The sequence below is a fragment of the Aedes aegypti genome, chromosome 1 (genome assembly GCF_002204515.2).
Source record: "Aedes aegypti strain LVP_AGWG chromosome 1, AaegL5.0 Primary Assembly, whole genome shotgun sequence".
In the NCBI taxonomy this organism is placed as follows: domain Eukaryota; kingdom Metazoa; phylum Arthropoda; class Insecta; order Diptera; family Culicidae; genus Aedes; species Aedes aegypti.
In genome coordinates, this window is record NC_035107.1 from 292,282,258 (window position 1) to 292,309,953 (window position 27,696).

At 40.3% G+C, this 27,696-nt stretch overlaps 2 protein-coding genes across 8 annotated transcripts in view; both read left to right on the forward strand.

Annotated features, from left to right (window-relative positions):
* The window catches only part of LOC5577633, a 357,967-nt gene extending 335,648 nt beyond the window's left edge, over positions 1–22,319 (forward strand). For all 7 annotated transcript variants that reach the window (XM_021838183.1, XM_021838185.1, XM_021838184.1 and 4 more), the window contains 5 exons: positions 16,879–17,375; positions 17,437–17,691; positions 17,756–18,027; positions 18,928–19,136; positions 19,199–22,319. In XM_021838183.1, the coding sequence (XP_021693875.1) occupies positions 16,879–17,375; positions 17,437–17,691; positions 17,756–18,027; positions 18,928–19,136; positions 19,199–19,347 (1,382 nt within the window). In that variant the 3' untranslated portion in view covers positions 19,348–22,319. The remainder of the gene's footprint in view (positions 1–16,878; positions 17,376–17,436; positions 17,692–17,755; positions 18,028–18,927; positions 19,137–19,198) is intronic.
* LOC5577632 (growth/differentiation factor 8) lies at positions 1–27,694 on the forward strand. The gene is made up of 3 exons (XM_021838191.1): positions 1–203; positions 270–936; positions 26,445–27,694. The coding sequence occupies exons 2-3, from the start codon at positions 739–741 to the stop codon at positions 26,817–26,819; spliced, it is 573 nt and encodes a 190-aa protein (XP_021693883.1). The 5' UTR covers positions 1–203; positions 270–738; the 3' UTR covers positions 26,820–27,694.
* Positions 27,695–27,696: the final 2 nt, after the last annotated feature.

The following is a 27,696-nucleotide window of genomic DNA, read 5'->3' on the forward strand; positions in this document are numbered from 1 at the left end:
CCAGTAGTGTACAGATTCCTATCAGTCCGGGTCGTGATTTACTCGAGGAACGTTCTTGAGCGTGCGCGTGCGAATATCGCCTAGAGTTGGTCGGTTGGAAAAGGAGTTGGAAGTGTCGAAATGGATGAAAAGCAAAAAGTTCATATCCAGTGGACAAACGCTGAATGCAACATCAGGGATACACATAAACTAATTTAAATTAAGTAGATGAAAAAACCGAATTTAGTACTATACCATTTAATTCCACTAGAGTTTGTATCCTTTGACAGATACGCGTATTTCGACCTCAACTGTAAGGCCGTCTTCAGTGTCGTGTACTAGACTCGACTTAAATTTAAATTGACTATCGCCCGGTGATGTTCTGTGGGGGCTGTGAGCTTGCTAGTGACAATAGTTGAATGTTTTTTTTCTGAACAAGCAACGTCGTCTAGCTGTTGGAAGGGATATAAATAAAACGAGTGTCGTATTCAGAATTAGAAAACAGGGATGATTGTGGCGCTGTAGTGTCAGTTCATTGTCTATCATGTTGATCCTTCAGTTGCAAACGTGAATTGCGATTCTTCCCAAGTGCGACGTCAATGGGAAATGCAATGAATAACGGATGTTCTGTTCTTTCAAGAGTGAGAAATTTCGAAGAATCAAGTGAACGTCGTTCTAATGAATAATCCCTCGCGAGCACAACAGTGTTTTAACGAGTCAGTGGCCACCATTGTAGTCGTGTCATCGCTTGACGAATAAATGCATTTCAAAAAGCTGAAGAAAAGTGTTGTCAGTGCCACGAGCAGAAAGCAGCAGACGAAAAAGGTTGTTCACAAAAATCGATACAGTACTTTCAACAACAGTGATGAAAATTTCCCCCAATCTTCTCTACGAGCGGCCCAGAAGAAAGTGGTCCTACAGCAATCCAGTAATCAGCAGCTGAGCGCGAAACAAATGGTTAGTATTAATGCAGTGCAGCATAAAGGCTCCGGTTCCAAACAAAAGCAACATGTCGCCGAAACGAAAGAGACGAAAGTTGAATTGAAGATGAGCCAACAGCAAAGTACAAAGACGGTAATTCATAAACAGGCGCTCGGTAGTGGCAAAAGCAACAAGCGAAGCCGTCTACGGAGGGCAGTCGGACGTGGCTGGAAGAGGACGAGGAAGATTTTCCGGACCGTCTTTTGCTGCCAGCCATGGTCGTCATCATCCTCCGCCTCCTCATCATCAACGTCCTCCACGTGGTGTAGGAAGAATTGTTTTGCTTACGTGAGGAAGTACAATTCTCCCACGAGTGGTACCGACGAGGATGATATCGATGCGGCATTCGAACGATACAAGCGCCAAATGCTGACAGTGGCCGACAGGAGCGGAAATGCTCCCACCGGCATTGGCTGCTCATCAGGCTCGGAAGCGTTGGTGGCGTATGACGAACTGACACCGTCCCAGAAAAGCACCATCAAGAAGCTTAACAAGAACAAGTTTTGGAACTGGAACGACAGCGTCAAGTCCACGTCGGACAAGTTCCTGGACTGCCTCGAGCTGGACGACATCAGTTGCGGCGAGGCGAGCCTGAGGAAGAAATTTACTACCATCGCCCGGCGGAAGCAAATTACGGCCTTCTGCGAGGACCGGGCGATACTCGGCGAAATCGAGATAGGTTTGGCACGGGTCCGTATACTGCATGATTAGCTGCCTGCCTGCCCGGAGTTGCCGCTTCGAATAATGAAGGCGCACAGTTTGCATGGTGTGACCAAATCAGCGCAGACCTGATTCCGAAGTTCGCACACATCCAACGGCACGGAATGTCCTAGAAATATTCAAAATGGGTACACGTTTAATAGCAATTTGTTGCGCGCCTTGGGGTACACGACAAACGACGTACTGTGAGCTTTCTTAACGGTCAAAATTCAAACCAAAGCACTTACGCGATTTTGTCCTCAAGAACCCACCTTCGGTCCCACATTCCCCGGAGAACGACAAATGGGCGCTCTAAGCCGGGCAGATTATTTGCCAACACCGGGTGCCGGGCTAAGAACCGTTTAGTTCATCTGCCGTCCGGTGTGCTGTGGTTGAGCTTCGGTGCCTGTGTTCTTCATTACATTTTTTTTTCTGTTGCTTCGCTATTTTTCTAGTTTTTTCCTTCTATGTTCTGGTGCCACCGCTCTACAGCAAGGGATGTGGAAGGTTAATTTGAGTGAAAATTTATGACCATTCAAGTAGGTGGGATTATGCTGAAAGGTTGATTCCGGTCCTGATAGGGCACACGCCCGGCCGGGCGGGACGTAGCAGGAAGGGGTGAAAGAGGGGATGATTTTTCAATATTTATATAAAATTTCACGACTCTCTGTTTTGGGCCATAGGATGATTTTCTTTATCTTTGCAAAAAATGGAATTAGGTCCGATATGATTTAGCAGTATGCTCTCTGAATCGGGATGAAAACGGTTTTGGTTTTTTGCGAGATTAATTGGATGAATAATGAACGATTTCCGCGTCAGTTTATTCATTCGTGAGAAAAAAAAGTCTTGAGGATCATTAATCTCAATACCGCACTAAAAGTGTTTTTGGATAATATAAATTGATTAAACCTTCAATTAGATTTTACTATTTTAAAAGCGTGTGCAGCGTAACTAATGCCAAATTAGTGTTTCCACTTTTTCCTACTCATACTTATCTTTAACATGATCCGAAGCAGCTTGCATTAGTGCCAGTAAAGAGTTCAATCATTGCTAGCGTCAATAATTGATGGCACCTGCCGGGCATGCTTTTGCACTTTTTGCGTCAAATTTTCTGCATATTCAACAAAAAGCGCACTGCTAATGCACCACCAAATTTACGAAAACATCTGTTGCCTGATTGCCCTAAACGAAAGCTATTAGGTATTAGACTAATTAGTCACTATGCGACGTTAGCCATTTAGGCATATTGTGCTACGGTGTTTTATGTTCGATCACCATCTTTGAAAGAATCTCTACAGACATTTCTTGAGGATGTTTCGAGAACAAATATCTCCTGTAAAGATGAAGGAGTTACTAGAAAAATTCCTTGAAATATTGCTAATGAAATCTTTCGAGCATTTCTGTAAAAAATGATTTTTAGAACCATTCTGGAGGAACACGTATTGAAAAGAATTGTTTCACATTGAGATTTTTTTTTATCTTTAAAGGATTTCCACTAAAAAAAACAAAATTCTTCTGTTTTGCAATAAATTAAAAGTAATCCCTGCAGTACCCGTAACGCGGGTAGACGCCATCTTTTCGTGGTGCATTACGGGGTAAGATCTACCCCCATCTGAACCCTAGTCTCATCTTGTTTGTCGGGCTAGTGTAATATGTTCTGGTAATCCTAGGATTCGCGGTGCAAAATCCTTGTCCTGGCAACAGTTGTTTGGTTGGTTTGACTTTATTAACGAGATTTTTAGCCCTGGGCTAGTTCATCTCGGGACCAACGGCTTTACTTCCCTTCCGAAGGAAGTCGTCACTATAACTTTTTACGTCATAAGTGACTATGTCGGGGATGGGATTCGATCCCAGGTCCTCGGCGTGAGAGGCGAATGTTCTAACCACTACAACAGTTTCTGAAATAGGATTTTTTTTTACCTAGCAGATGGTTAAAGACTCAGAGTTTGTCAGTCCCGAGACCACACTTGGATCTAGGACAAAAATTATGAGTACCAACTCAACAAGGACTGTTAAATATTGGTAATTCAAAAACTCACGTGATGATTACTCAAAAGAAATAGCTTGATTCGGTTTTGCTGCTAGTAAAAAGCCCGTTTTTTCTAGTATTTTTCTGGGACTAATCTAAAAACCCGGCTTTGCAGAATTCGCTCTCATTTGAGTATGAAGCACGATCAAAGCAAGCAAAGAAAAACATCCCATCTGTTGCAGTCCACGATCGTCATTGTATCGCAAGGTGTAACAAGTCTGATAAATGGAAGCAGCGAGCGAGAGCCCCAAAGAGAGAGCGATGATAAAACCCATTTTACTCGCTTGTTTACCGTTGGGGATAGGTGTTTTTCTTTACTGGCACGATAAACAATCCACGAACTTCCAATAGCAATAGTGTCCCCCAGGCTTGGAGCATGTTTAGATGGGTTTTATCATGCACTACTATGCCCCCAATCTGATCAAAGTTGTAGCAGTATACGATAAACAGTCTCTCATAATGTGCAGCATGTTATGATTGTTACAGAGAGCGATACGTGAGCGATTCTCTCAATTTTCTCAGGATTCAATCCCTGCTAAAAACGAAACAAGGATGGGACAACTATCAGTACAACCAATTTGGTTCCTCAGAAATCAAATCGATTATGTTTGATAAGCGGCGCATCTTCGCTGAGATGTAAAGCCTTGATTACACAGTGCGTGCAATGCACGAACATTTGTGCAAGTTGCACGAATGTTTGCGCGAACTGTGTAATATGTGCACGAACTACTCGCGAACATTTTGTAGAAACATATTCGTGCATTCAAACATGTTGGTTCGTCGAACTTGCGTTGCATAGCAACGGTAGAAAGTTTTGTAGTAGGAAAGGAAATCAAAATATTCATTCGTCCTGGTCAGATTGAGAATGAAAATATTGGTGTTGGTGGAAAATTTCCCCAAGGCTCTTCCAGAGATTTGTCCAGGATTTTTTTGGAAGATTCCTCCATGGATTTTACCATAAAATTATTATAGATAATCTCTACAGTGATCCATACAACAATTTTGACAGCGTTTCCATCATGAAGAAGTTTTGATCGCAACCAGATTTTTAAGGACCGGATCAGACAGGGCTCCAGGAGCACCAACAGCAGGTCCTCCAGAAATTCTGCCAGGAGTTCCTCCAGGGATACTTCCAGGGTTTTCTCCAAGGAATATTCCAGGGATTCCTCAAGAAAAATCTCTGCAGTGATTCCTCTAGAAATTTCGCAACGAGTTCCTCAAGAGCAGTAACTTGAAATTTTTGTTTTAATAATATTCTTCCAGGATTATCTCCAAGAATTCCTGCATGATTTTTTTCAAGGATTGGTCCAGGGATTCTTCCAGGTATTTTTCAAACGATTCCTCATGATGTTTCTTCAGATATTTTTCCAGAAATTCTTCCAGAGACTTCTCCAAGCATCCTTCCAGAATGCTTCTACTGGGATTCTTGCAGAGATGTCTTCAGGGATTCCTCCAGGAGTTACACTAGGACGATTTCTTTAAGGATAACTCCAGATATTTCTACAGAAACTCCTCAGAGGATGCATTCAGTGTATTCCACATGTAGTCCTCTCAAAATTCTTCCATGAATTATTCTGGAGATTTTTTTCAGGGATACTCAACGGATTGCTTCAGTGATTCTATCTGGAATTCCTGTGGGGATTCGACAAGAAATTTCTCCTAGCATTCTACAAGTAATTACTTCACAACTTACTAAAGGGATCTTCAAGAGTTTTCTCCAGAAATTCTCCTAGAGATAGTTTTAGCAAAATCGCAAAAGAAAAGAATTTGATGATTTTTATAATTACAAAACTTCTTTAACAAATCTTCCAGAGTTTACCTTAAAGGTAATTTTAGACAATTGATTAAGGCCTCAAAAAATACCTTCAGGGATCTTTCCATGAACTTCTCCAGAAATCTGCTAGTAAAATCTTCCAAAGATAAATTCCATCATGAATTCCTCCAGAAATTTCATCAGAAATAATCCCAAGATTCCTTTTAAGGATTCTTTCAAGAATGATCGCAGAAACTCCTTCCATGAAGATTTAGAAATCCGTAAATAAATTCCTGGAGAAATACTTGGAAGGCTTCCAAGAGCAATTCTATAGAAACAATATTAAGAATTCCCTGTAGGATTGACGGAGGAATCCCGAAAGGAACTTCTGGGAGAAATCCTGAAGGAATCTCTGGTTAAATCTCTGGCAAAATCCCTGAAGAAATACTTGCTGGAGTTTTTGTAGGAATACCCGGGAAAATCTCTGGAGGAATTCCTGGGAAAATCTCTGGAGGGATTTCTGAAAAAATCCCTAGGACAACTCTTGGAGGAACAGTAAAATGGGTTTTCTGGAGTAATCTCTGGAGAAAACCCTGAAGAAAAAGTTGGAAAAATCTCAGAAGGATGTGGGTGAATTGCTGAAGGAATCCTTGTATACATCTTTGGAGAAATCCCTTGAGGAAATTCCTGGAGTATCCTTGGAAAAAAATCTGGAAAAAGTGCTGTAGAGATTTCGCTGGAGAAATCTATGTCTATATTTTTCTGGAAAAATACCTGGAACAATCCTTGGACAAATGGCTAAATTTATGGAGAATTACCTGGAAAAGTCTGGAGAAATCACCAGTGAAGTCTCTGGTAGAACTCTGTGAAGAAATCCCTGGAGTAATGAATTAGAGCTTTATCGGAACTGGTGTAGGCAATACGGTTGTGATTGAAAGTTCTTCTCAAGGAAATACCTAAAGATATGTTTTGGATAAATTTCTTGCAAAATTATGTGAAGAATCTCTGGAGAAATAGACACTATAGAGATTTGGAGAAAATTATGAATAATAAAACGCCCTCCTGGGTGGCAATACAACGTTAGCCTGTTCAATTAGTTGAAAATGAAATCCCGGGAAGTTTTGTTTTGTTTAAGTCCTCAATAAATTTCTGGAGAGCCATTGGAATGGATCTGAAACTGTTCCTGTAAAAAATCCGTGCAAGAATTTTTCCTTCCTAAAGCATTTAGAAAAAAATTCACATTTATATTAAGAGGAAAATAATTATCATCGTTTTATAAATTTTCAGATCTTAAAAGACCGTTGCCAAAAGACAAATATAAAATTCTCCTTCTTGTTTCTAGCGTTATGTCCCAACCGGGATAGAGCCTACTTCTCAGCTTATTGTCCTTATGAGAACTTCTACAGTTATGTACTGACTCTTCCAGAGATGTCACTAGAAATTCATTTGGAGATTCCTCCAGAGATTTTACTAGAAATCTCTCCCTAAATCTCTATAGGGGTTTCTTCAGTGATTCTACCAGGGCTTTTGCAAGAGATTTCGCCATGAGACATTTTAGAACATTTCTGATAGGGCTCCAGGATTACCTTCAACAATTCCTGCAGGAATGTCTCCAATAATTCCTTTATTGATCCCTCCAGTAAAATCTTTACTGGTATTCTTCCAGGAATTTCTTCAAGGATTCCTCCAGGATTTTCAGGAGTACTCCGGAATTTTTGTCCTTGAATTTTTATTTTCAGAGACTTCTCCAAAGATTCCTCTTGGAAAATCTCTACAAAGATATCTTCAAGGCATTCTCCAGGAATTGTTCCAGGAATTACACTAGAATGATCTCTTAAAGAATAACTCAAGATATTACTTGCTCCATGACCTACTCCAAGGATCTCTCTAGATAATCCTACAGGGATTCCCCTGGCATTTCTCGAGAGATTCGTTCTGGCTTCCAAACAAGTATCCAGGGATTCCTCTTGAAGTTCTTCCAGATATTTTCCCATGAGTTCCTGCAGGAATTTCATAAAAAAATTCCGTAATAATTTCTTCAGGAATAACATTTAGAAAATGCATACAAAAATTCCTCCAGTAAATTTTCTACATCAATTCCCTTTGGAAAATCTCTTCATTGATCCGAATTATTCACCTGACATTTCTCCAAAAAAAAAATCAATGGATTCCTCTAAGGATAATTCCAGGGTGTTCTTCAGAAAAATCTGTACATGGTGTTTTCCCGGGATTCCATCAGCAAAATTTCTACAGTGATGCTATCTAGGATACCTCTAAGGATTCTTCAAAGATGTATCTAAAAGTCTTTCATTAATTAACTTATAAAATCCTTTTTATGGGCGTTTCTCCAGAGATTCTTCCAAATCCCTGGATCTAGCAAAATCTCTCAAGGGGATCTCTTTAGAGATTTCAGAGATTTTCTACAGTTTTTTTTTTTTCAAGAATTCCTCCTAGGCTTCATAAAATCTTCAATGGTTTACTCTAGAAATTGATCCAGGGATGATCTGATAGAGAATCAACTGTATATTGTAATGAAATATACTTTTCGTCTACGTAGACTTTATTTTAAAAGAAAAAAAAAACGTTGGAAAAATAAAGTATGTGTAGCCGAAATGTTTATGTTCCAAGGATTTCTTCAAGAATTTCTCCATAGATTTCCTTGGGAATCATTCCATAGGCATTTGCAAGAGTTCCTCCAGGATTCTTAAATTTCACCGATGATTCCTCTAGACTTTACTGTAGATTTTTTTAAGTGATTCTTTCAGCGATTGCTCCAGGAATCCCTCCAGGAACTTATCCAGGGATTCCTCAAAAACTTTCTTCAGAAAAGGAGTTCCAGGAAAAATCTCTTAAAAAAAATCGGAGTTGAAACCTGGAGGACTAATTCTATTTGATGAAATCCTTGAAGAAATTCATGGGTGAATCTCTGTAGGAATTTATAGAGGAAGTTTTAGAAGAATCCCCTGGGTTTTTTTTGGAGATCCAGGTTGAATCTCTGGAGAAATTTCAAAGGGATTTCTGATTATCTGGAAAAAATCATAAGAATAATTTATGTAGTAAGTTTTCTTGGAGAATTCCTGAAGGAAACTCTTGACGAATCACTATAGGAATTTATGAAGTTATTTCTTGAAGAATCCTCAGATGAATTCTCGGTGGAAACTCTGGAAGAATTCTTGGAGCGATCTATGAAGAAAAAGTCGGAAATAATTCCTAGAAAAATAGGATTACTTGAGGAATTTCTTTGAAAAAACTGTCGAAGTGAAACCTTGAGAAAGCCTTGAGAACATCTCAGCAAAAATCCCCAAAGCGATGTTCCTAGAGGAATTATTATGTGTTTCTGGAATAATTATTAGAGGAGTATAAGTAGAAATCGCTTGATGAATCTTTGGAATAATCTCTGAAGGAGTAACAATTGGAATGGTTTCCTGAATAATCCTTTGGTTTGCTAAAGGCATTTCGACAGAAACTTCTGGCAAAATCGTTATAGGATTCCTTGTAGAAATACATATTCTTACAAACATTCCTGGAATAATCCATGGATGAATCCCAGAAGGAACTCCTGGCAAAATTCCTGAACGAGTTGCTGGAGGTATTTCTGGAGCCCTATCGAAACCGGTCTAGAAAATCTGGTACCGAACAAAAGTTTTTCCTGGAGGTATCTAATGGGTTTCGGAAGGAATCGATGAAACATTCAATAAACGATATCCGGGGGAATTTCAAAAAATAATGCAGTTCTTGAGTTTCCGACGCAATTTCCAAACGATTTCCTCGGCATTTTTACTGGGTCATTCCTTTAGACAATTCTTAACAATCTTGCACTGATGTTTGCAAGGGTTTTTGAAGAAATTCATTGGGGAATTACAAAATTATATCTGGAAGTAAAGAAAGATTAGTTGAGGGAAATCGTTTGTTAATAATATACTTTGATAACAACAACAGCACCACCGACATTTTGACGAACAATGAATACACCACACATTGGTTGCTACGACCAACAGTCATGGAACCAAAGACGTTTGTTCGAACTGTGTAATAAATGGGCGAACAATTTGTACTTACAGAACCACGAACAGTTCGCGCGAATATTGGACGAACTTTTTTGAGCGAACGTTCGCGCATTGCGCGCGTACTGTAATCAAGGCTTAAGTCTCTATGAGGAAGTAAAAACGAGGAACTTTTCATCATATTCGATTTTTCCATAAATATCAAAAGGAATCGAAACAAAATCTGGACAAAAATCGATATATCATTATGGAAAAGGAGTAGGGTAAAAGCACCGGTTTTAGCCAGCCTAAGAACAAACATCTGTGGAAAATATATGGCAAGCTCTACATGTAATGCGAATACGTCAAATGAAAGCTTTCAATCCCAATTACACTGTTCGACAAAAAAAAAGTCGATCTGAATGCACAGAGACCGGACAACCCGGGCTTGACAGTATAAAAATAAACAAAAATAATGGCGTTTTCAGAATGTTCGTGTCTGCCCCAGGTCATTTTAAAAATATACTTGAACTTTTTGCATTTTTTATTTAAAAATCTAATCTGATCAATAAACCGACACAGTGTTTTATATTCAGGACAGCGGAATTCATGTACCATATAATGTTTTAAACGTTAAGTCCAATATGAAGAGTTGTAATAAGGTTTGCAGGAAGCCCTCCCCCCTTTTTTTGCACCCTCCCCATTTTTAAAGTATCGCAAATGATGGAATATTTGATATACAGGGGGTTGTCAAAATAACTGGGACAGGCAAAAATTGGGCCAACTTTAGAATGCTGTAACTTTGACAAAAATTGACCGATTTCAATTCTTTAAGAAGTAATGGACGGGTCAACTAATCTAGTTTTGAGGTGCATCCACGGAGATGAACTATGACCACCGGATACCGGTGATAATCCGGATTTCCGGAAGCATGTCTTATGCAGTAAAATTATGACATAAAAACATTAAAAATGAACCGTCGCACGATATGTATTGGAGTTCAATTTCAATTGTCCCTAATTACAGGTTCCCTCGGGGACATCCGGTGGTCCCGGAAGTAGTCACTGTAGTCAACTATCCGTTTTGAGTCTACAGTTGTCCTATTTACGACAAGACATGAAGAATGAGCCGTCGCATAATATGCTTTGGTGTCTAAATCGAAATGTCCCCTATGCAAGGTTCCCCCGGGGCACTTGGCGGCGCCATGAGTGGCCAAATATGTACAAGATTCTTTTTTAATTTATAATAGGATATTTTATGATAAGCTAGGGAGAAAACAATATTGCGCGACATATTTTGAGTGAATAAATTGTTTGATCTCAATTCGGATCCACTACCGGCATCGATTCCGGGGAAATGGCCATATCTTGGTTGTTTCTGGATCGATCTTAATACTTGGCGCACCAATCGCTTCAGAATTTGATCTTCTATCTCCATGTGTAGTAAAATTTTGAATTTTTAGCCGAGACCTTTACATGTCATAATTTTACTGCATAAGACATGCTTCCGGAAATCCGGATTATCACCGGTATCCGGTGGTCATAGTTCATCTCCGTGGATTCACCTCAAAACTAGATTAGTTGACCCGTCCATTACTTCTTAAAGAATTGAAATCGGTCAATTTTTGTCAAAGTTACAGCATTCCAAAGTTGGCCCAATTTTTGCCTGTCCCAGTTATTTTGACAACCCCCTGTATATCAAATATTCCATCATTTGCGATACTTTAAAAATGGGGAGGGTGCAAAAAAAGGCGGAGGGCTTCCTGCAAATCTTATTACAACTCTTCTTATTGGACTTAACGTTTTAAACATTATATGGCACATGAATTCCGCTGTCCTGAATATAAAACACTGTGTCGGTTTATTGATTAGATTAGATTTTTAAATAAAAAATGCAAAAAGTTCAAGTATATTTTAAAAATGACCTGGGGCAGACACGAACATTCTGAAAACGCCATTATTTTTGTTTATTTTTATACTTTCAAGCCCGGGTTGTCCGGTCTCTGTGCATTCAGATCGACTTTTTTTGTCGAACAGTGTTATGTATTAAAGATATCGAAACTCAACATTTTCACATTGAAAATCGGGTTGGTCAATATAGGCCACCAGAACCAGTTTCAGCCACATTCTTAAGTTTGGTTCCTAAACTGGCCAATCACATTGATTTCTTATGAGAGTGGCCAAATTAGGAATACACTGGCTAAACTAGTTTTATAGGAGCAAAAACTATAAGTAAAATTATGTTCTTCTTTTGGTTTTTGAATCAAGTTGGACGACTTGGATGTGGCTCTACCATGTGGTTGTGTTATACTAGACACGATATGTTACATGTTACCACGCTCAAAAAAGCGTTCTGAAAAACGTGAACTGTCAAAAATACACCGTGAACTACCATGAATGGTCTCGTATACATGATCTAGTTCACGGTGTATTTTTGCTTGTTGACGAGTTCACGCCTGCTGTTCACGGATACGAAAACGATTTTTTTGCTGTGTGCTGATTTTCTGCGTTAAACTATGTATAACCCACTACGACTACAATTGGCGCTATCGCCAAAACCGGTGCTTCTACCCTAAAGCGACATGCACAACACTAAAGATACGGGTCATGTCACAATAGATCAAAATGATGGTCGCAGTTTCTAATCCAAACCTCATCCAAACAGAAAAAGAAAAAAAATCTCTGCAGACATTTTAAGAAGAACTCCTCTAGCCATGCTCACATCAATTGTCTAACCTGGCGCAATATCTAAAGAAATTTCTTTAGGAGTCTCAAGATTGATTATTTCATGATTAATTCCAAGATAAGCCCTTGGAATTGTGAATTTTATTCTTTTAAAATTGAGATTTTATTTGATGAAATTCTAGAGGAAAACTGGGAACAATCCCATATTAAGGGCAAATAGGTATTGGGCAAATTTTTGAAAAGCATAATGGAATACTTGTAGTAATTTCATGAGGACTCTCCCAGAAGAATTCGTTGAGGTGGCTTTAGATGATTTTCTGTTCAATTTTTCTGAGGACCCTTGATCCCAGACGACTTGAAATGTACCGAAATGACGAAATCGAGGTCACGAGAGGATCTTATTCAGGTTTGAACAATACGTAGATTCACCTTCGTAGATTATTTTGAATGAAATTGCTCAAATTCCTGTATTTTTTTAAAGTGATTCCCGGAATCTTCATAGGAATTTCTTGAAATACCCCTCGATAAATTCAGAAGTTGTCCTCAATTGAACTTCTGGAAGATAACACTATTTTTTATCATTTGGGTTTTTCGTTCTAGACAGATTGAGGAAAATCCACGATTAAATTGCCCAGGAAACCCTGGAACTCTTCCTGAAAAACTTTCAGTAGCCTGGAACAGTTTCTGGAGGAATTTATTTAGACAGGTGGTGTTCTCAGTTGTTCTCCTAAAGCGTTTTCGGAAGATTACCGTGTTAAAATTTATAAATGCAAAATCTGGATTCTCTTTTTTCTTTCCTATATTAAAGATTAAATCTTAAGTGAGTAGGGTAGGTGTACCAGTATTAGCCATTCTAAGGAAAATAGTTATTTATGACACAAGTTGTAAACGATGATTTCATCAGCACAACTCATACATACATCCAGGCTTGATAGAAACTGCGATGCAAAAATGAGGCGATTTCGACGTTATTCTGAGGGGTAAAAACTAAACTCAAAATTTTCAACACGGATCCTCAAGCGAATCAAGTGAGAGTGTAAAAAATGCGAGGATTTTTTCTGGTACTCTCTTTCTCTCTCTCTTTTTGCTATGCTCACATGTACTCATGCTTCAAAAAAACTCTTGAGTCCGCCTGAACAAGACAGTCCTCGGGGTGTTGTGATGGCACTCTTTTTTGATGAAATTTTACTCTGTTGTGTTTTGTGCTGCATCTTCCTCGTTCATTTTCGTTACCTTTCTACTTAGAATTTCTTCGCTCCATCGTAAAGAGGCACGCTACTCTAGAGTATGTCAACGAACTATGATGATGTTGAGGAGTATTATCAAGCCTTCTATTTTTCCAACGAGGCTTTCCGAGTTGGATAAATAAAACGAGTGAGGACGTAATTTCTGGATGAGCAAAATTTGTTCGCAATTATTTGATTCCCATGTATTGTTTTATGTTGTAAATTACTGTTCGGATTATGATTATACTGAAAGATTGTAAGCCAGGCCAGGCCAATTTCGTTGTCCTAGGTTAGCGTTAGCGTTAGCGTTAGCGTAGCGTTAGCGTTAGCGTAGCGTTAGCGTTAGCGTTAGCGTAGTTACGGTATACTTCGTAGATTGGATACTAGCAACATTCATGTTTCTTTTTAATAATCTCATCCTGACTACTTTCAGGAACAAGGCAGGGGAGTATACCTTGTTCAAATCATAAACAAGAATACCAAAAGCATGAATATCGCTATTCCCGGCCACGCCCATCTTTACCGTAACTTGGGATAGGGGAAGGAAATGTTGATGTAGCACTTACTTAATGAGAGGCCACCGACTCAGCGACACCCTCATAAGTGCTACGGAGTTGGAGATTGGGGAAGGTATATTGTCAGGATTCGCCTAGAAAGCTGGCGATAGACCATAAATATTTGTTGTTTAAGCGTTTTCAAATTAATCTTTTGAATGCCGGCAATCAAAAGAGAAAACAATAGCTTATTTATAGTATAAATAGTATTTCGCGAAATGCTTGTCGATTGTGCAGTAATATTTTTGCTCAATAACCAGTTAAAAGCAAAACCGATCCCTCCAGGGTCATCGGATTGTATAAAATAACGATACGCGTAAAAAAAATCACGCCTATTGAAAAACTATACTGCGCCCATTGAAAAACTGTACTGGGTGGTACTGTATTTTTAGATAATCGAAAAACGAAAGGAAGCGCGTTCTAACTAAACACCCTAGGATAACACAGTCGGTTTTTCTGCTCAAAATTATACGAAAAGCAGAATCGATCCCTCCAGGGTCATCGAACGGTTAAAAAGCATCCACAACCGATTGTTAGTTGCGTAACACCCGCCTGAACAGAATGCGCAATCTGAACATAATTATTAAACTCCGAAAATAACATTTTCCTTTCAAGAAATGATCAGAAGTTCCACGACGCGGACAAAAACGATTCGGAAAGCTCACAAAAGAAAAAGTATCATGCTGGAACAAACTCACCGGATTGATTCTCTAAATTTATGTGCTGCCTGTCACTTCCGGATGGATCGGTGAACTTAGGGCAGCCAAAAACCAACAGTACTGAGGACACAAATCAAACAAATCACTTTTTCATTTTTCACTTTTCGTTGTCCTAGGTTTTGGAACAAACAAAAATGAAGCTTGTCTTGGGATTCCATATGAGACTTTCTACGGATTCCTGAGATAATCTTTGGTAGTAGCTTGATTGTTGCTTGTTGATTCACTTTTGCTCAACAGACATCTTGCAACAGGATCTTCTCTTGTGCCGAATAGTCCAAGCGGATCGTAGATCTTCATCACGAAGCTCAGCATGCGGTCTCACTCAGTCGGAGCGGTCTCACTCTCCAGAATCTTTTGTAGGCGTATTGTGAAACAACACGAATCGTCGCCTGGCAGCCATTTCCAGGATGTCACCGGAAAACGCCACTTCGCGTTCTCGGAATCTGAAGGATCATATTCGACCAGTTCATCCTTCGTTCCTACGTGGACGTAGCCCTTCAATGCGTGGTCTGCTACTTGTTTCCGTACGCTGTCGTACAAATCCGATTCCTTTTCTGAAAGCTTTTTGAGGCATCCCAATAGACGCTTTGTCATGGGATGACTGTCCGGAAGATCGATGGAATCCGCACTGTAGTTTCTAACTAACCGTAGTAGGATTCTAACTTGAAGGGAAGTGAGGACCAACGAGCCCTCACTTCAAGGAATGCACTCGTTCTTCCTCTCCCAATTTGTCTGCAATGTCTTGTTACCGACGAACCGTCGGTGTGTGTGGGAAACCAGACATCGGCGATAAAGTTTGTTGTCCTTGACGACATTCCGTCGTCCGTCAATCGATAGCTTCTTGAAAGTTGCACAGCTGGCAGTCATATGGTCGTGAGCGCCGCACGCTGGACAGGTCCTATTTGATTTACCTCCTTTCACTTCAGTGTTTTTATTTATTTATTTATCCTAAGCTCACTGATTTCTACAGGTGTCGACGATCCGACTGGGCCGATACGTTAAATCTGTTGATGATCTTGTGGCTTCGAATGTGAATCGATAGCCGGGTCGCCATCGGAGGACATTTGCTGCTTATCGAACCACTCGTCAACCTTTTTTCGGCGGCTTGCATGGCTATGGCTCCGACTGCTTCGTCCACTCTTTCTTTGCCAAAGTTGCCATTTTCGCATTCGTATATCGTGTGGCAGGTACGATGATACTTTATGCCCAGGGAAGTCAAGGAAATTTACGTTACGAAAAGATCCTGGACCGACCGGGAATCGAACCCAGCCACCATCAGCATGGCTTTGCTTTGTAGCCGCGGACTCTGACCAATCGGCTAAGGAAGGCCCCCTATGATAACTAAGTCAAATTTCTTACATTACCTTTAGAGGAGTCATGGATTGAATGTCTACTAAAGAAGTACTTTGCGGATTCACCCGGAAAGTTTCGAGTATTTCGCCTTGGAAGATCCTTGTATCCTTCCAAATATTTTGACAAACTCCTAGCGAGATTCTTGGCAGATTACTGGTGATTGCACTCAATGTTTGTGGACATAGTGTTGGCGAGACCCTTGGTTGACTCTTCCTATAAACAATGGCGGTTTGCTGACCAGTCATTTATTAGTACCACTATAATGATCTTTACCGGATATCAAGCGAGATCTTGAACAAATTCCTAACGAAAAACATAAAACGAATTTCTGGAGAAACAGATAGAAAATGTAGAACGTTGCATGTTCTTTGGCAAATTCCTGACAATATCTATACTAGTTTGATTTGTAGGCATATATTTGACGGATGGAACTATTTGACTGTTTATTAATCAAGAGTTAATCGAAAGAGATGTTAGATTTGAGTCAATCCAGATTCATAGTTAATGGAAAATAATTAAGAGATTTATCAGCGTCCGGAATCGATATCTAAATCGAACTAAGGCCAAATCGAATCTCAAAGCTACTAAGTATTCCGTCACTCAACTCCACCATAATCAGCATCGAGTCGAGTCCAATGTCATTGCCCTTCCCCAATCGAAATGCGCCTCCAAAGGTGAACTATCGGCTCGCACGAGCAAAACAATGCAATTATTCGCAGCAACCAGACCGGAAGCGAACGCACTCATTATATCTATCTCCTACTCACACACAAACCACCTATCACCAGCTGCTAGGTTATACATATATCGTCTGCACCAATGTCACTGCCAATGTGCCTATGTAACCAACCCAGCCGTGCACTGATTTGAACAATTCGCTAATTCATGCTCATTTTGTCTCTTTTCCCAATCCAACAGAGGAAGCCGGAACGGTAGAGTCTGGAAGTTCGCCGCTGATCGGCGGAAGCCGTAATGACGCCACCGGTGGAAGCAACCAGGAACTATCGAGCACTGGCGGTGGAGCTTCCGTTGGAGGTAATGGTAATGGCGGTACTGCCAGCGGTGGAGGTGGAAGCGGATCAGCCGGAGGTCCCCATCGAAGCATTGCCACTAGTCCAATCGGGTCAACCGGCTCGGAGCATTGGCCATCGCAGTCCGATGAGGACATCGATCGGCTGGTGGCGTTGCACCAGAACCGGGCTTCTCTCAGTTCCCTGGGGGTGCGGTCCGATTCGATGGCCTCGGTGTACTCCGGTGCCGGCGAAGGACGCTACGGTACTGTTACGGTTCGCGGACAGATCGAATTCGGTATGCAGTACAATTATAAGCAGGGCGCGCTGGAGATTCACGTGAAACAGTGCAAGGACCTGGCAGCTGTAGATACTAAGCGGAACCGGAGCGATCCGTACGTGAAGGTGGGTGTTTGATTGCCAGATATCTAGAAGTTCCAGAACTGACGGAATTCTCTTTCGATAGGTGTACCTTCTGCCGGACAAGTCCAAGGGTGGCAAGCGAAAGACCAAAGTGAAGAAGCACACGTTGAACCCGGTGTTCGACGAGGTGCTCCGGTTCCACATGTCGCTGAGCGGCCTGCAAACCAGGACGATTTGGCTCACGGTGTGGCACTCGGATATGTTCGGTCGGAACGACTTCCTCGGCGAGGTGATGATGGGACTGCAGGGCAAAGTGTTCGACAATCCGGCTCCGCAGTGGTACCAGCTGCAGGAGAGGGTAAGTTCTTGAACCCTAAAAAGAATGAATTAATTAATGACTTTACTTTCCGTTTTTCCTACAGAGTGAACCGTTTGACGATCTGTCCGCGTACAAGGGGGACATCATCGTCGGCTTGAAGTACATTCCTCCGGATTCGGAGGGTGGAACGCCGCAGCACCATCACCAAAACGGCAGCGGAACGTTGAATCTGCGCAAGTTTAGCACCAGATCGATAACCTCGACGTCGTCGAACTCGTCCGGCCCGGGAAGGGGTGCACTGCACGTGCTGGTGAAGGAGGCGAAAAATCTACAGCCGCTCAAGGCGAACGGAACCTGTGATGCATTTTGTAAAAGGTAAGTTTAATGGGATCTTTGGATAGTATCTATCGAGCTCTCTGATTCAGAGAATTTCCTTCAAGTTTCTGTGGAATGGAATAACTACCTCCTCTGGAATCAGAGAGAATTTTACAAAGAATTCTCCTCGGAATTCCCAAAGAATCTTTCTTAGAAATCTGAGAGAATCTTCCTGGAGATTCTGAGAGAAGCTCCCTGGAGATTATCCCTGAGAGATTATCCCTTAGAATTTTGAGAGAATGTCGCTGAGGATTCTGAAAGATTCTCCATAAGGATTCTCAGAGAATCTCCCTGGAGATTATGATTGAATCCCCCTGGATTCCCCCTGGATTCTGAGAGAATCTCCTTAGGGATTCTGATAAAATCTCTTTGAGGATTCAGAAGGAATCTCTTTGGATATACTAAGAGAATCTCCTTGGAGATTCTGAGAGAATCTCCCTGGGGATTCTGTGAGGTTCTCCCTGGAGACTCTGAGTCAATCTCCCTAGAGATTCTGTGAGAATTTCCCTTGAGATTCTGAGAGAATCTCCATGGAGATTTTGAGAAAATCTCCCTGGAGATTCTGAGTGAATCTCCCTGAAGATTCTGAGAGAATCTCCGTGGAGATTATGAGAGATTATCCTTTAGAATTTTGAGAGAATGTCGCTGAGGATTCTGAGAGATTCTCCCTAAGGATTCTTAGAGAACCTGGGGATTCAGAGAGCATCTCCTTGAAGAATCTGATTGAATCCACCTGGGGATTCAGAGAGCATTTTTTTGAGGATTCTGAGAGAGTCTCCTTGGGGAATCTGAGAGAATCTCTTTGGGGATTCAGGAGGAATCTCTTTGGAGATTCTGAGAGAATCTCCCTGGGGATTCGGAGAGAATGAAATTCGTTATACTAATGCCTTCCGCCTTTAGTTATCTTCTTCCAGACAAGAACCGCAGCTCCAAGCAGAAAACGCCGGTGGTGAAGCGTTCCAATTCGCCGGTTTGGAACTACACCTTCATCTACGAGGACGTCTCACTGGCGGAGCTGTCCGAACGTGCGCTGGAGCTCACGATATGGGATCACGACCGACTGGCGAGCAACGAGTTCCTCGGCGGAGTTCGATTCTCGCTGGCTACCGGTAAGTGTTGAGCATGTTAGAATGTTTGCATGAAACGAACCGATTTTCGACTGCTTTTCTAGGTAAACACAACGGCCGACCGGTCGACTGGATGGATTCCACCGGCAAGGAGCTCTCCCTTTGGCAGAACATGATCAACAGACCAAACTTCTGGGTGGAAGGCGCCCTAGTGCTTCGACCCTCGCTAGACAATGCAAGATTCACGTCATAATTGTGCGAAACCCCTGTAGAACAATCCGGGGAAGTCGTGTAGTAGTGGATTTCCCCTTCTCCCCCCTTTTTTAAAAGATGATATCAGAGAAAATCATTCCAACTTTGTGATGTTGCTTTACAACAACCTAATCGTAGATTGTAATCCCAGATAGTTTTAAGAGTAGTAAGGAACGCCGCGACGCTAGCAGAAGCATTTTTGACATTACCTAACCTTATGAACGACAAATGATGCTTAATGATGATCGGTGTTCAGATAAGGACGAGGGAGAAAACTATTGGAAAGTATACCTTTTACGAATGAGTAAGTTTTTATAAACTTTTTTATTTTTTCGACACTATACCGTGAGTGATGTTCGTCTCTTGAAACTAAAGAAAATCAGAATACAAAAAACTCTTTTTGTGTGTAAATAGGCTAGATATACACATTAAAGAACAAAGTATTATTTATCGACAAGAACACAAATCAAGCAAAGAGAGATTCTTCTTTTCCCTCCATTTAGTCTAAAAATAGATGTGAAATGTAGTCTCTACAAATATTTTCTCCAGGGGAGGAGCTAGCAAGGACCCCTCTTTAGATCGGCTCCTTCCTCCACTCTTAATGACAGAACTAAAACAAAAGTTGTGAACTTTTCTCCGCGAGCGTGTAAATACTTATACAAAAAAATAGAAACAGAATCACTATTTTCTAACGCTGTGAACCTTTACTAAATTCATGTTGGAAGCAAAACTTTCAAGAGCGGCGTTCAATGCAGATAATAGGGGACGAGATAATTAGTATCTACACTTAAAAGAAGCTAGAACAACACAAACAAAACTTTTCAACAATTTCCGTTCCGAATGATTACCATGAAAGGGCGAGTTACAAACTACTGATGAGAGAAAAATGTGTGACACTGTCAGACAGTGGATTTCGTTGCAATATATACACTTTATAATACGGTAGACGAGGGATTTGATGAAATAGAAGAAAAATAGCTGGATTATTTTTACCGACACGGAAAGGACGAAAAAGATGATACTTAAGAAAGGCATAAACTATTTACCATTACCACAGATATATCAGCGATGAATTGAAACCTTTCGGGGTAGATAAGTGGCGAAGGAGCTGAAGGAAAACGACTGATCGAGCGGGGATTATCATAATTGTGTAGGAAGAACAGTAGCTGTTCGACAGTTTTGATGCGAATCTGCATTACACGTGGAGAGCAGTTTAACGAGTACGAAAGCAGGATTGACGGTGAGACAGATAAGACAACTCTTATGAACAAACAAAAAAAAAACTTAGTAAAAGCAGAAAGTAGCATATATATATATTGAACATTGAGAATTCAAGCGTTTCTTTTTTCCCAGTAGAAGATTTGAACTTTTTCGACGAGTAATTGACAGTTACATTATAAACATATTTGATGAAGAACCCCGAGAAAAAACAATGTAGTTATTAGACAGTAGAATTAGTAGTTGTTTACGAGCAGGAGAAAATCCAACTGAAGAATCGTATGTCCAAGGCTGTGGTACTTGCCCGAACGAGATTAGTATCATTCGATTTACTCCTAACACAAAGATATGCCAAACATCTTCAAACTTTGATTTGAAACGTTGTTGTTGGGTAAAGTGCAGCAGCTGGGACAGAAATTGTGAAAAAATGTAGCGAACCTAGCCGTAACAAACTTGCGATAGGAAAAAAAAACTGTACATAGGAAGACTCTTTTTGGTTCTCCCCAGATTTCGTTGTTCCCACCTTCGACAAAGGTCGGTGCTGGTCGTTTTGAGGATCAGCAGCCTGCATCCCACGTAAAACGTTCGTGAGAAGAAAAGAAACCGAGTTGCGTTTCCCGGAAGCCCCATTTCCTTTCAGCTCTTTTGATGTTTGTAACCATTTAAAATAAGCTGTTTTGTCTGAGAAAAAAAAAGAAAGACACATCTATATACTGTGAACTGTTTCTTCATATTTACAATCTGTTGAGTATTACTAATCTACTTTAAAGAAAACTCACTTTAGTGATAAACAACAAAAAACACTAGGGCCAAATTTAAGCTCACTTTATTGATATGAAAACAAAAGATACAACAAGTTCTTCTCCAATCTATGACACGGATGCTCAATTATATCATTTATAGTTAAAGAAATTATAACTGAATAAAAAATGCATGCAATTCTAATCTGTAAGCAAACAACCATTTCGTACTAACTTCTTCTAAAAGCAACCTCTGTGCAACCGCAAAAAAATTAAAACGACGAGCGAGAATAGAAACCACTGCAATTCTTATGCTAGCTAGATCGCTAAGGACGAGCATGTTGTGTGCGAGCAAAACTCATCACTCCATATCTACAGCCTGAACGAGATACAACAGTAAAAAAAAACTCTGCTACTTACTCATCTCAACCAAACTCGACACGAAAAACGATGCAAAACAATAAAAATAGAAAGATATAATTCAAACGACACAACACCGACGAAATTGGAACAAATTGAAATTCGAAACAACATTAAACATTTGTCGAATGATACAAAACTAGTTTAAAACAATAAACTTATTTATCAAAAAAATGACCATCATTTTCTTTTCTTTTGTATGTGTGTGCGGAATTAATTCGACATTCGGCTTAATCCCGCACACGAGCATGTGAAAATTCAACCTCTTACTTTTCCAATTCGCAGCTTTTCACTTTGCGTTTCACCTTCACCCCTTCATAGTTTCCGACATGTATCACAACAAAAAGATAATTGGTAGCAAAAAAACCTTAAGTACAGTAGCGTTAGAGTGTTATTTTTTCCCATCAAAGAATAGTAGTAGTGCGTTTCGAGTTGCTTCATTGATCAAAACCAATTATAAAGCTGACACAGCAAAAAATAACAAATCTAATTTTGTCAGTACGTACCATACATACAAAACCGACAAACCCGGTAGCAAACGTTGCAGTTATCGCTTAGAAAAAGTTTTAGATTTTTTGCCACAACTTTTAGAAAAGTGCAGCAAACGAAGTTAGAAGCAGCAGCATCAGCCCGAAATTCGATTGTCACTAGAGGGAAGCGGTTCGACAAATTTGTACGCAAATTCGAAACACAGTCACATCAACACATATACACATACACTCACACAGAATAGAAGCATGAACAACAACAGCAGCAGCACATCAGGCATGCAAAGTTGAATGATTGAATAACAAATTGGTAGGAGCTCAGAGTGGAACGTGGCATCCATTGTGAAAGGCCAATACAGAGAGAAAAAAACAGAACCGCAAATGGAATGAGACAGTGTTATACAAACCTATATACATTGAATTTGCAATATACATCAAAGATTAACGAAGCGATCACCATTGCGTTTAACCTTCCTGTCACTGACACATCCCAAATCACTCACCCTTGACGAACCTGCATCTCGCATACGCATGATACCCAATTTTCAGCATCCCAGTGCATGAGTTTCCCTAGGGGGTTTCTTAGGCTTATGCAATGAAATGAATACAAGGCGGACTTCGGTGGGCCGGGTACGAATGGGGACGCCTGCTTGAAAGGGCGATGAAATCTAGTTAGATATCTGAATCCTCTGTATTTTTATTTCGCCGGTTCGAAACTCAAACTTTTATCTATCGACATTTTTATTTTTTCGACGTTTTGTCTTTCGAACTTCGACTCAACTTTCGAAACTTATTGAGAGCGGATTATTAAACCTTAAGTTTTTAAAAGGCCTATTGATAACAGCTTCCTTTAAACAGCTTCAATGAAGATCATCCAAGTAGAACATTTGTCGGATTATTTAAAGATCCCTTATCGGATTTGTATAAAATCCTTTGTCGAATTTCGATATTCCTTATCACATTCTTATAAGAATTATTGTCGGATTCTTGGAAGAATCCTTGTCGGATTCTTGGAAGAATCTTTGTCGGATTCTTGGAAGAATCCTTGTCGGATTCTTGCAAGAATCCTTGTCGGATTCTTGCAAGAATCCTTGTCGGATTCTTAGAAGAATCCTTGTCGGGTTCTTGGAAGAATCCTTGACAGATTTTTGGAACAATCCTTGTCGATTCTAGGAAGAATCTTTGTCGGATTCTTGGAAGAATCCTTGTCGGATTCTTGGAAGAATCCTTGTCGGATTCTTGGAAGAATCCTTGTCGGATTCTTGGAAGAATCCTTGTCGGATTCTTGGAAGAATCCTTGTCGGATTCTTGGAAGAATCCTTGTCGGATTCTTGGAAGAATCCTTGTCGGATTCTTGGAAGAATCCTTGGCGGATTCTTGAAAGGATGATTGTCGGATTTTTGGAAGAATCCTTGTCGGATTCTTGGAAGAATCATAGTCAAATTCTTGGAAGAATCCTTGTCGGGTTCTTGGAAGAATCCTTGTTGGATTCTTGGAAGAATCCTTGTCGGATTCTTGAAAGAATCCTTGTCAGATTCTTGGAATAATCCTTGTCGGATTCTTGGAAGAATCCTTGTCGGATTTTTGAAGAATCCTTGTCAAATTTTTGGAAGAATCCTTGTCGGATTCTTGGAAGAATCCTTGTCGGATTCTTGGAAGAATCCTTGTCGGATTCTTGGAAGAATCCTTGTCAGATTCTTGGAATAATCCTTGTCGGATTCTTGGAAGAATCCTTGTCGGACTCTTGGAAGAATCCTTGTCGGATTCTTGGAAGAATCCTTGTCGGATTCTTGGAAGAATCCTTGTCGGATTTTTAGAAGATTACCCATATTTTCGGAAGAATAATTTCGATCGTTTTCGACTGGATATTGGAAAAAAACATTTTAGTTAAATTTCCAAGAAAACTAAAACCATTTTTTTTTTCAATCACCTTCTTGACTAGATTAAAATAATCTACACTGTGTTCGAAAAAGCTTGTATACAATTTGAAATGAAAACCTTAGATGATACTACGAAGAAATCTGATCAAATTGAATTATTGATAGAATTTTGGATATTTCCTTGGCAAGGTCCTGACCGAATTCTCGTTGCATACCTGATCGCCTTGATTTTAGACCTGATTGTAGGAAGATATTTGTCGAAATGCTTCAGCCATTTTATTTTCAAGCGATTTTTAAAACCTAATAAAAGGAGATTTTCAAGCTTCTTAAAAGGGAAAGGGGTCTTTCAAACCACTTGAAAGCGGTTTTCAAGCGTCTTGAAAAGGTTTTTTCGAGCCTCTTGAAAAGGGGTTTTCACGTCTCTTGAAAAGGGGTTTTCACGTCTCTTGAAAAGGGTTTTTCACGTCTCTTGAAAAAGGTTTTTGAATCCTCTTGGAAAGGGTTTTTCAAGCCTCTTGAAGGAACCTATAAACCTCTTGAAAGGAACCTATAAATCTCTTGAAAGGAAACTATAAACCTCTTGAAAGGAACCTTTCAAGCTTCTTGATAGGACCCTTTCAAGCCTCATGAAAGGGTTCTTTCAAGCCTCTTGAAAGGGATCTTTCATGCCTCTTGGAAGGGGTCTTTCAAGCCTCTTGGCAGGGGCCTTCAAGTCTCTTGAAAGGGGCCTTTCAAGTCTCTCGAAAGAGGCCTTTCAAGTCTCTTGAAAGGGGCCTTTCAAGTCTCTTGAAAGGGGCCTTTCAAACCTCTTGAAAGGGGCCTTTCAAACCTCTTGAAAGGGGCCTTTCAAACCTCTTGATAGGGGCCTTTCAAACCCCTTGATAGGGGCCTTTCAAGCCTCTTGAAGAAGATCTTTCAAGTCTCTGGAAAGGAGTCTTTCAGGTCTCTGAAAAGGAGTCTGTCAAACCTATTGAAAGGGGTCTTTCAGGCCACTTAAATGAGATCTTTCAAGATTATTCAAACCTCATGAGAGGGGTCAAAAAAGACCTTATATGAAACAAATGAGCCGCTCGAAATAAACTAAAGAAAGAGGCCATTCAAGTCTCTTTAAATGAGTTTTGAAAGCTTCTTGAAATGAGATTTTCAAGCCTCTTGAAAGGAAAGTTTCAAGCCTCTTGAGAGAAGCCTTTCAAACCTCTTGAAAGGAGTCTTTCAAGTCTCTTGAAAGGGGCCTTTCAAGTCTCTTGAAAAGGGGCTTTTTGAAAAGGGCCTTTCAAGCCTCTTGGAAGGGGCCTTTCATGTCTCTTGAAAGGGGTCTTTCAAGGCTCTCGAAAAGGGTCTTTCAAGCCTTTTGAGAGGAGTCTTTCAAGCCTCTTGGAAAGCTTCTTCCAAATCTTATGAAAGGGGGTTTCAAAGCCTCTTTAAAGAGATCTTTCGAGCCTCTTGAAAGGGGTCTTTCAAGCCTCTTGAAGATGATCTTTCAAGTCTCTGGAAATGAGTCTTTCAGGTCTCTGACAAGGAGTCTGTCAAACCTATTGGAAGGGGTCTTTCAGGCCACTTAAATGAGATCTTTCAAGCCTTTTCCATAAGATTATTCAAACCTCATGAGAAGGGCCAAAAAAGACCTTATATGAAACAAATGGGCCGCTCGAAATAAGCTATAGCGTATAGTATAGACTCTATTAAAAAGAGCCTTCTCTGCCTCTAGTAGGTAGTTTTTCAGGTCTTTGCCATTGATTTTCTTGCTATCAAAAGGAACCTATTTTGTTTTGTTTCTTAAGTATTTTAAGCTTATTAGATGAGCCTTCTAAAATTCAACAAAATAATCTAGTCAGTCTCTTGAAATTTACGTATCAAGCTGATTGAAACGTGCTTTACAGCGTACTTGAAAGAACTTGAACTTCCTGAAAAAAAACTTTACGAGCTTTTAGACAGGGGCCTTGAGCCTCAAAACGCACTTTTAGATAGATAGATATCTTTATTTAAGAGATTTGCAGCCCGAGAGAAAGACGCACTTTTCTAGTACTTTGAAAGGGCATTGAAGAAATCTATTTAAGTCTGTCGTGACTTTCATATGGTTTCTAATAACCATTATCTATTCTAGAAAAATCCGGTGCAACATATTGGTTCTACAAGATGAATTATAAATCAAAAGTCCAACACTAATTAACTAATGAGAGTTGTTCTACGTTTTTGCAGATCTCGTTTCAGATTTTTCCAGCGCTCAACCTGTACATAGCCTCCCACCAATTATCGACGCGCCGTTAAAAATAAGATAAATCCTAGGATTATTCTAGTTCGCACAATTAATATTTTTCCCGTTCTCTTCCCCAAAAAAACTCACGCCTCTAGACGCCCTACATCGAGATCGAATTCCGTGACGCGCCGAAGAAACGTATCAAGCGGAACCTGTCGCTGGACTGCGACGAAAACGACAACGAAACGCGCTGCTGCCGGTACCCGCTGACGGTGGACTTTGAGAAGTTTGGCTGGGATTGGATCATCGCTCCGAAACGCTACGAGGCTTCCTACTGTGCCGGCGAGTGCATGCTGAGCTTCCTGCCCAAGTACGAGCACACCCACGTGATGCAGTTGAGCACCTCGGCCATTCCGTGCTGTTCGCCGAAGAAGATGAGCCCCATCAAGCTGCTGTACTTCGACCTGAGCTATCGCGTCATCTACAGCACCATTCCGAACATGATCGTCGAAAAGTGTAGTTGTTCCTAAAAAAGGGGGTGGAGCGAGGCGTGACTCAGGTCTGATGGAATGTGAGGGTGCGACATGACAGTTGACCATCGGATTGAGGAAGTGAGATTTTTTTTATTTGTTTGAACAAGTATAAGAAACAACATTACAAACTAAGAGCAACAATTTATGAGTCTGATTTGGGATCTTTTAATCGAAAAAAACGGAAAATTTTAATTGATCACATAGCTTATAGACGAAATGTGTAACTTCAAATTATCCAAAACAAAGACGACGGGTGATACGCGAAATTTAGTTTTCTAACGGATGGAAACCATCTAGTGGCATTTAGGCTGACTCGACTTAAAAATCATATCTCGGTTGCATGCTTCTAGAAACTGCTTTCATCATTATTAATCTAGTTCATTCGTAAGGTTTGATATGATCCCCGTATGTGGAAGTGGCAATACTTGTGATATTCGTTCTCTTTCTAAAACAAAATCGATAAATGCAAAAATGACCCGATCTTAACCTCATGACACAAATTCTGCAAACTCTTGACTAAAGCAAACAATAGCAAAGGTGTTACATTATAATTAGAGGAAAAGCAAAACTTGTAACTCTGTAAGGAGATAATCAACGTAGAGAGCACAACAATATACAAATCGATCAGTAAAGTTGCGTGGATTTAGAGAAACCCCGACAACCCAACATGTTAGGTATTAACGCATTATTGTTAACGCGGCGATATGATGCAAAAATTTGGAATCTGTGTGTTCAAAATTGTACATAATGAACAGGTTTAATGAAACATCACGCTATTATTAATATTATTATAAATTATCAGGCAACAGAACAATAACAGAGATAGTCACTAGCAGTAGACGGACCTAGCTAAATAAAGTATCTAATACACAGA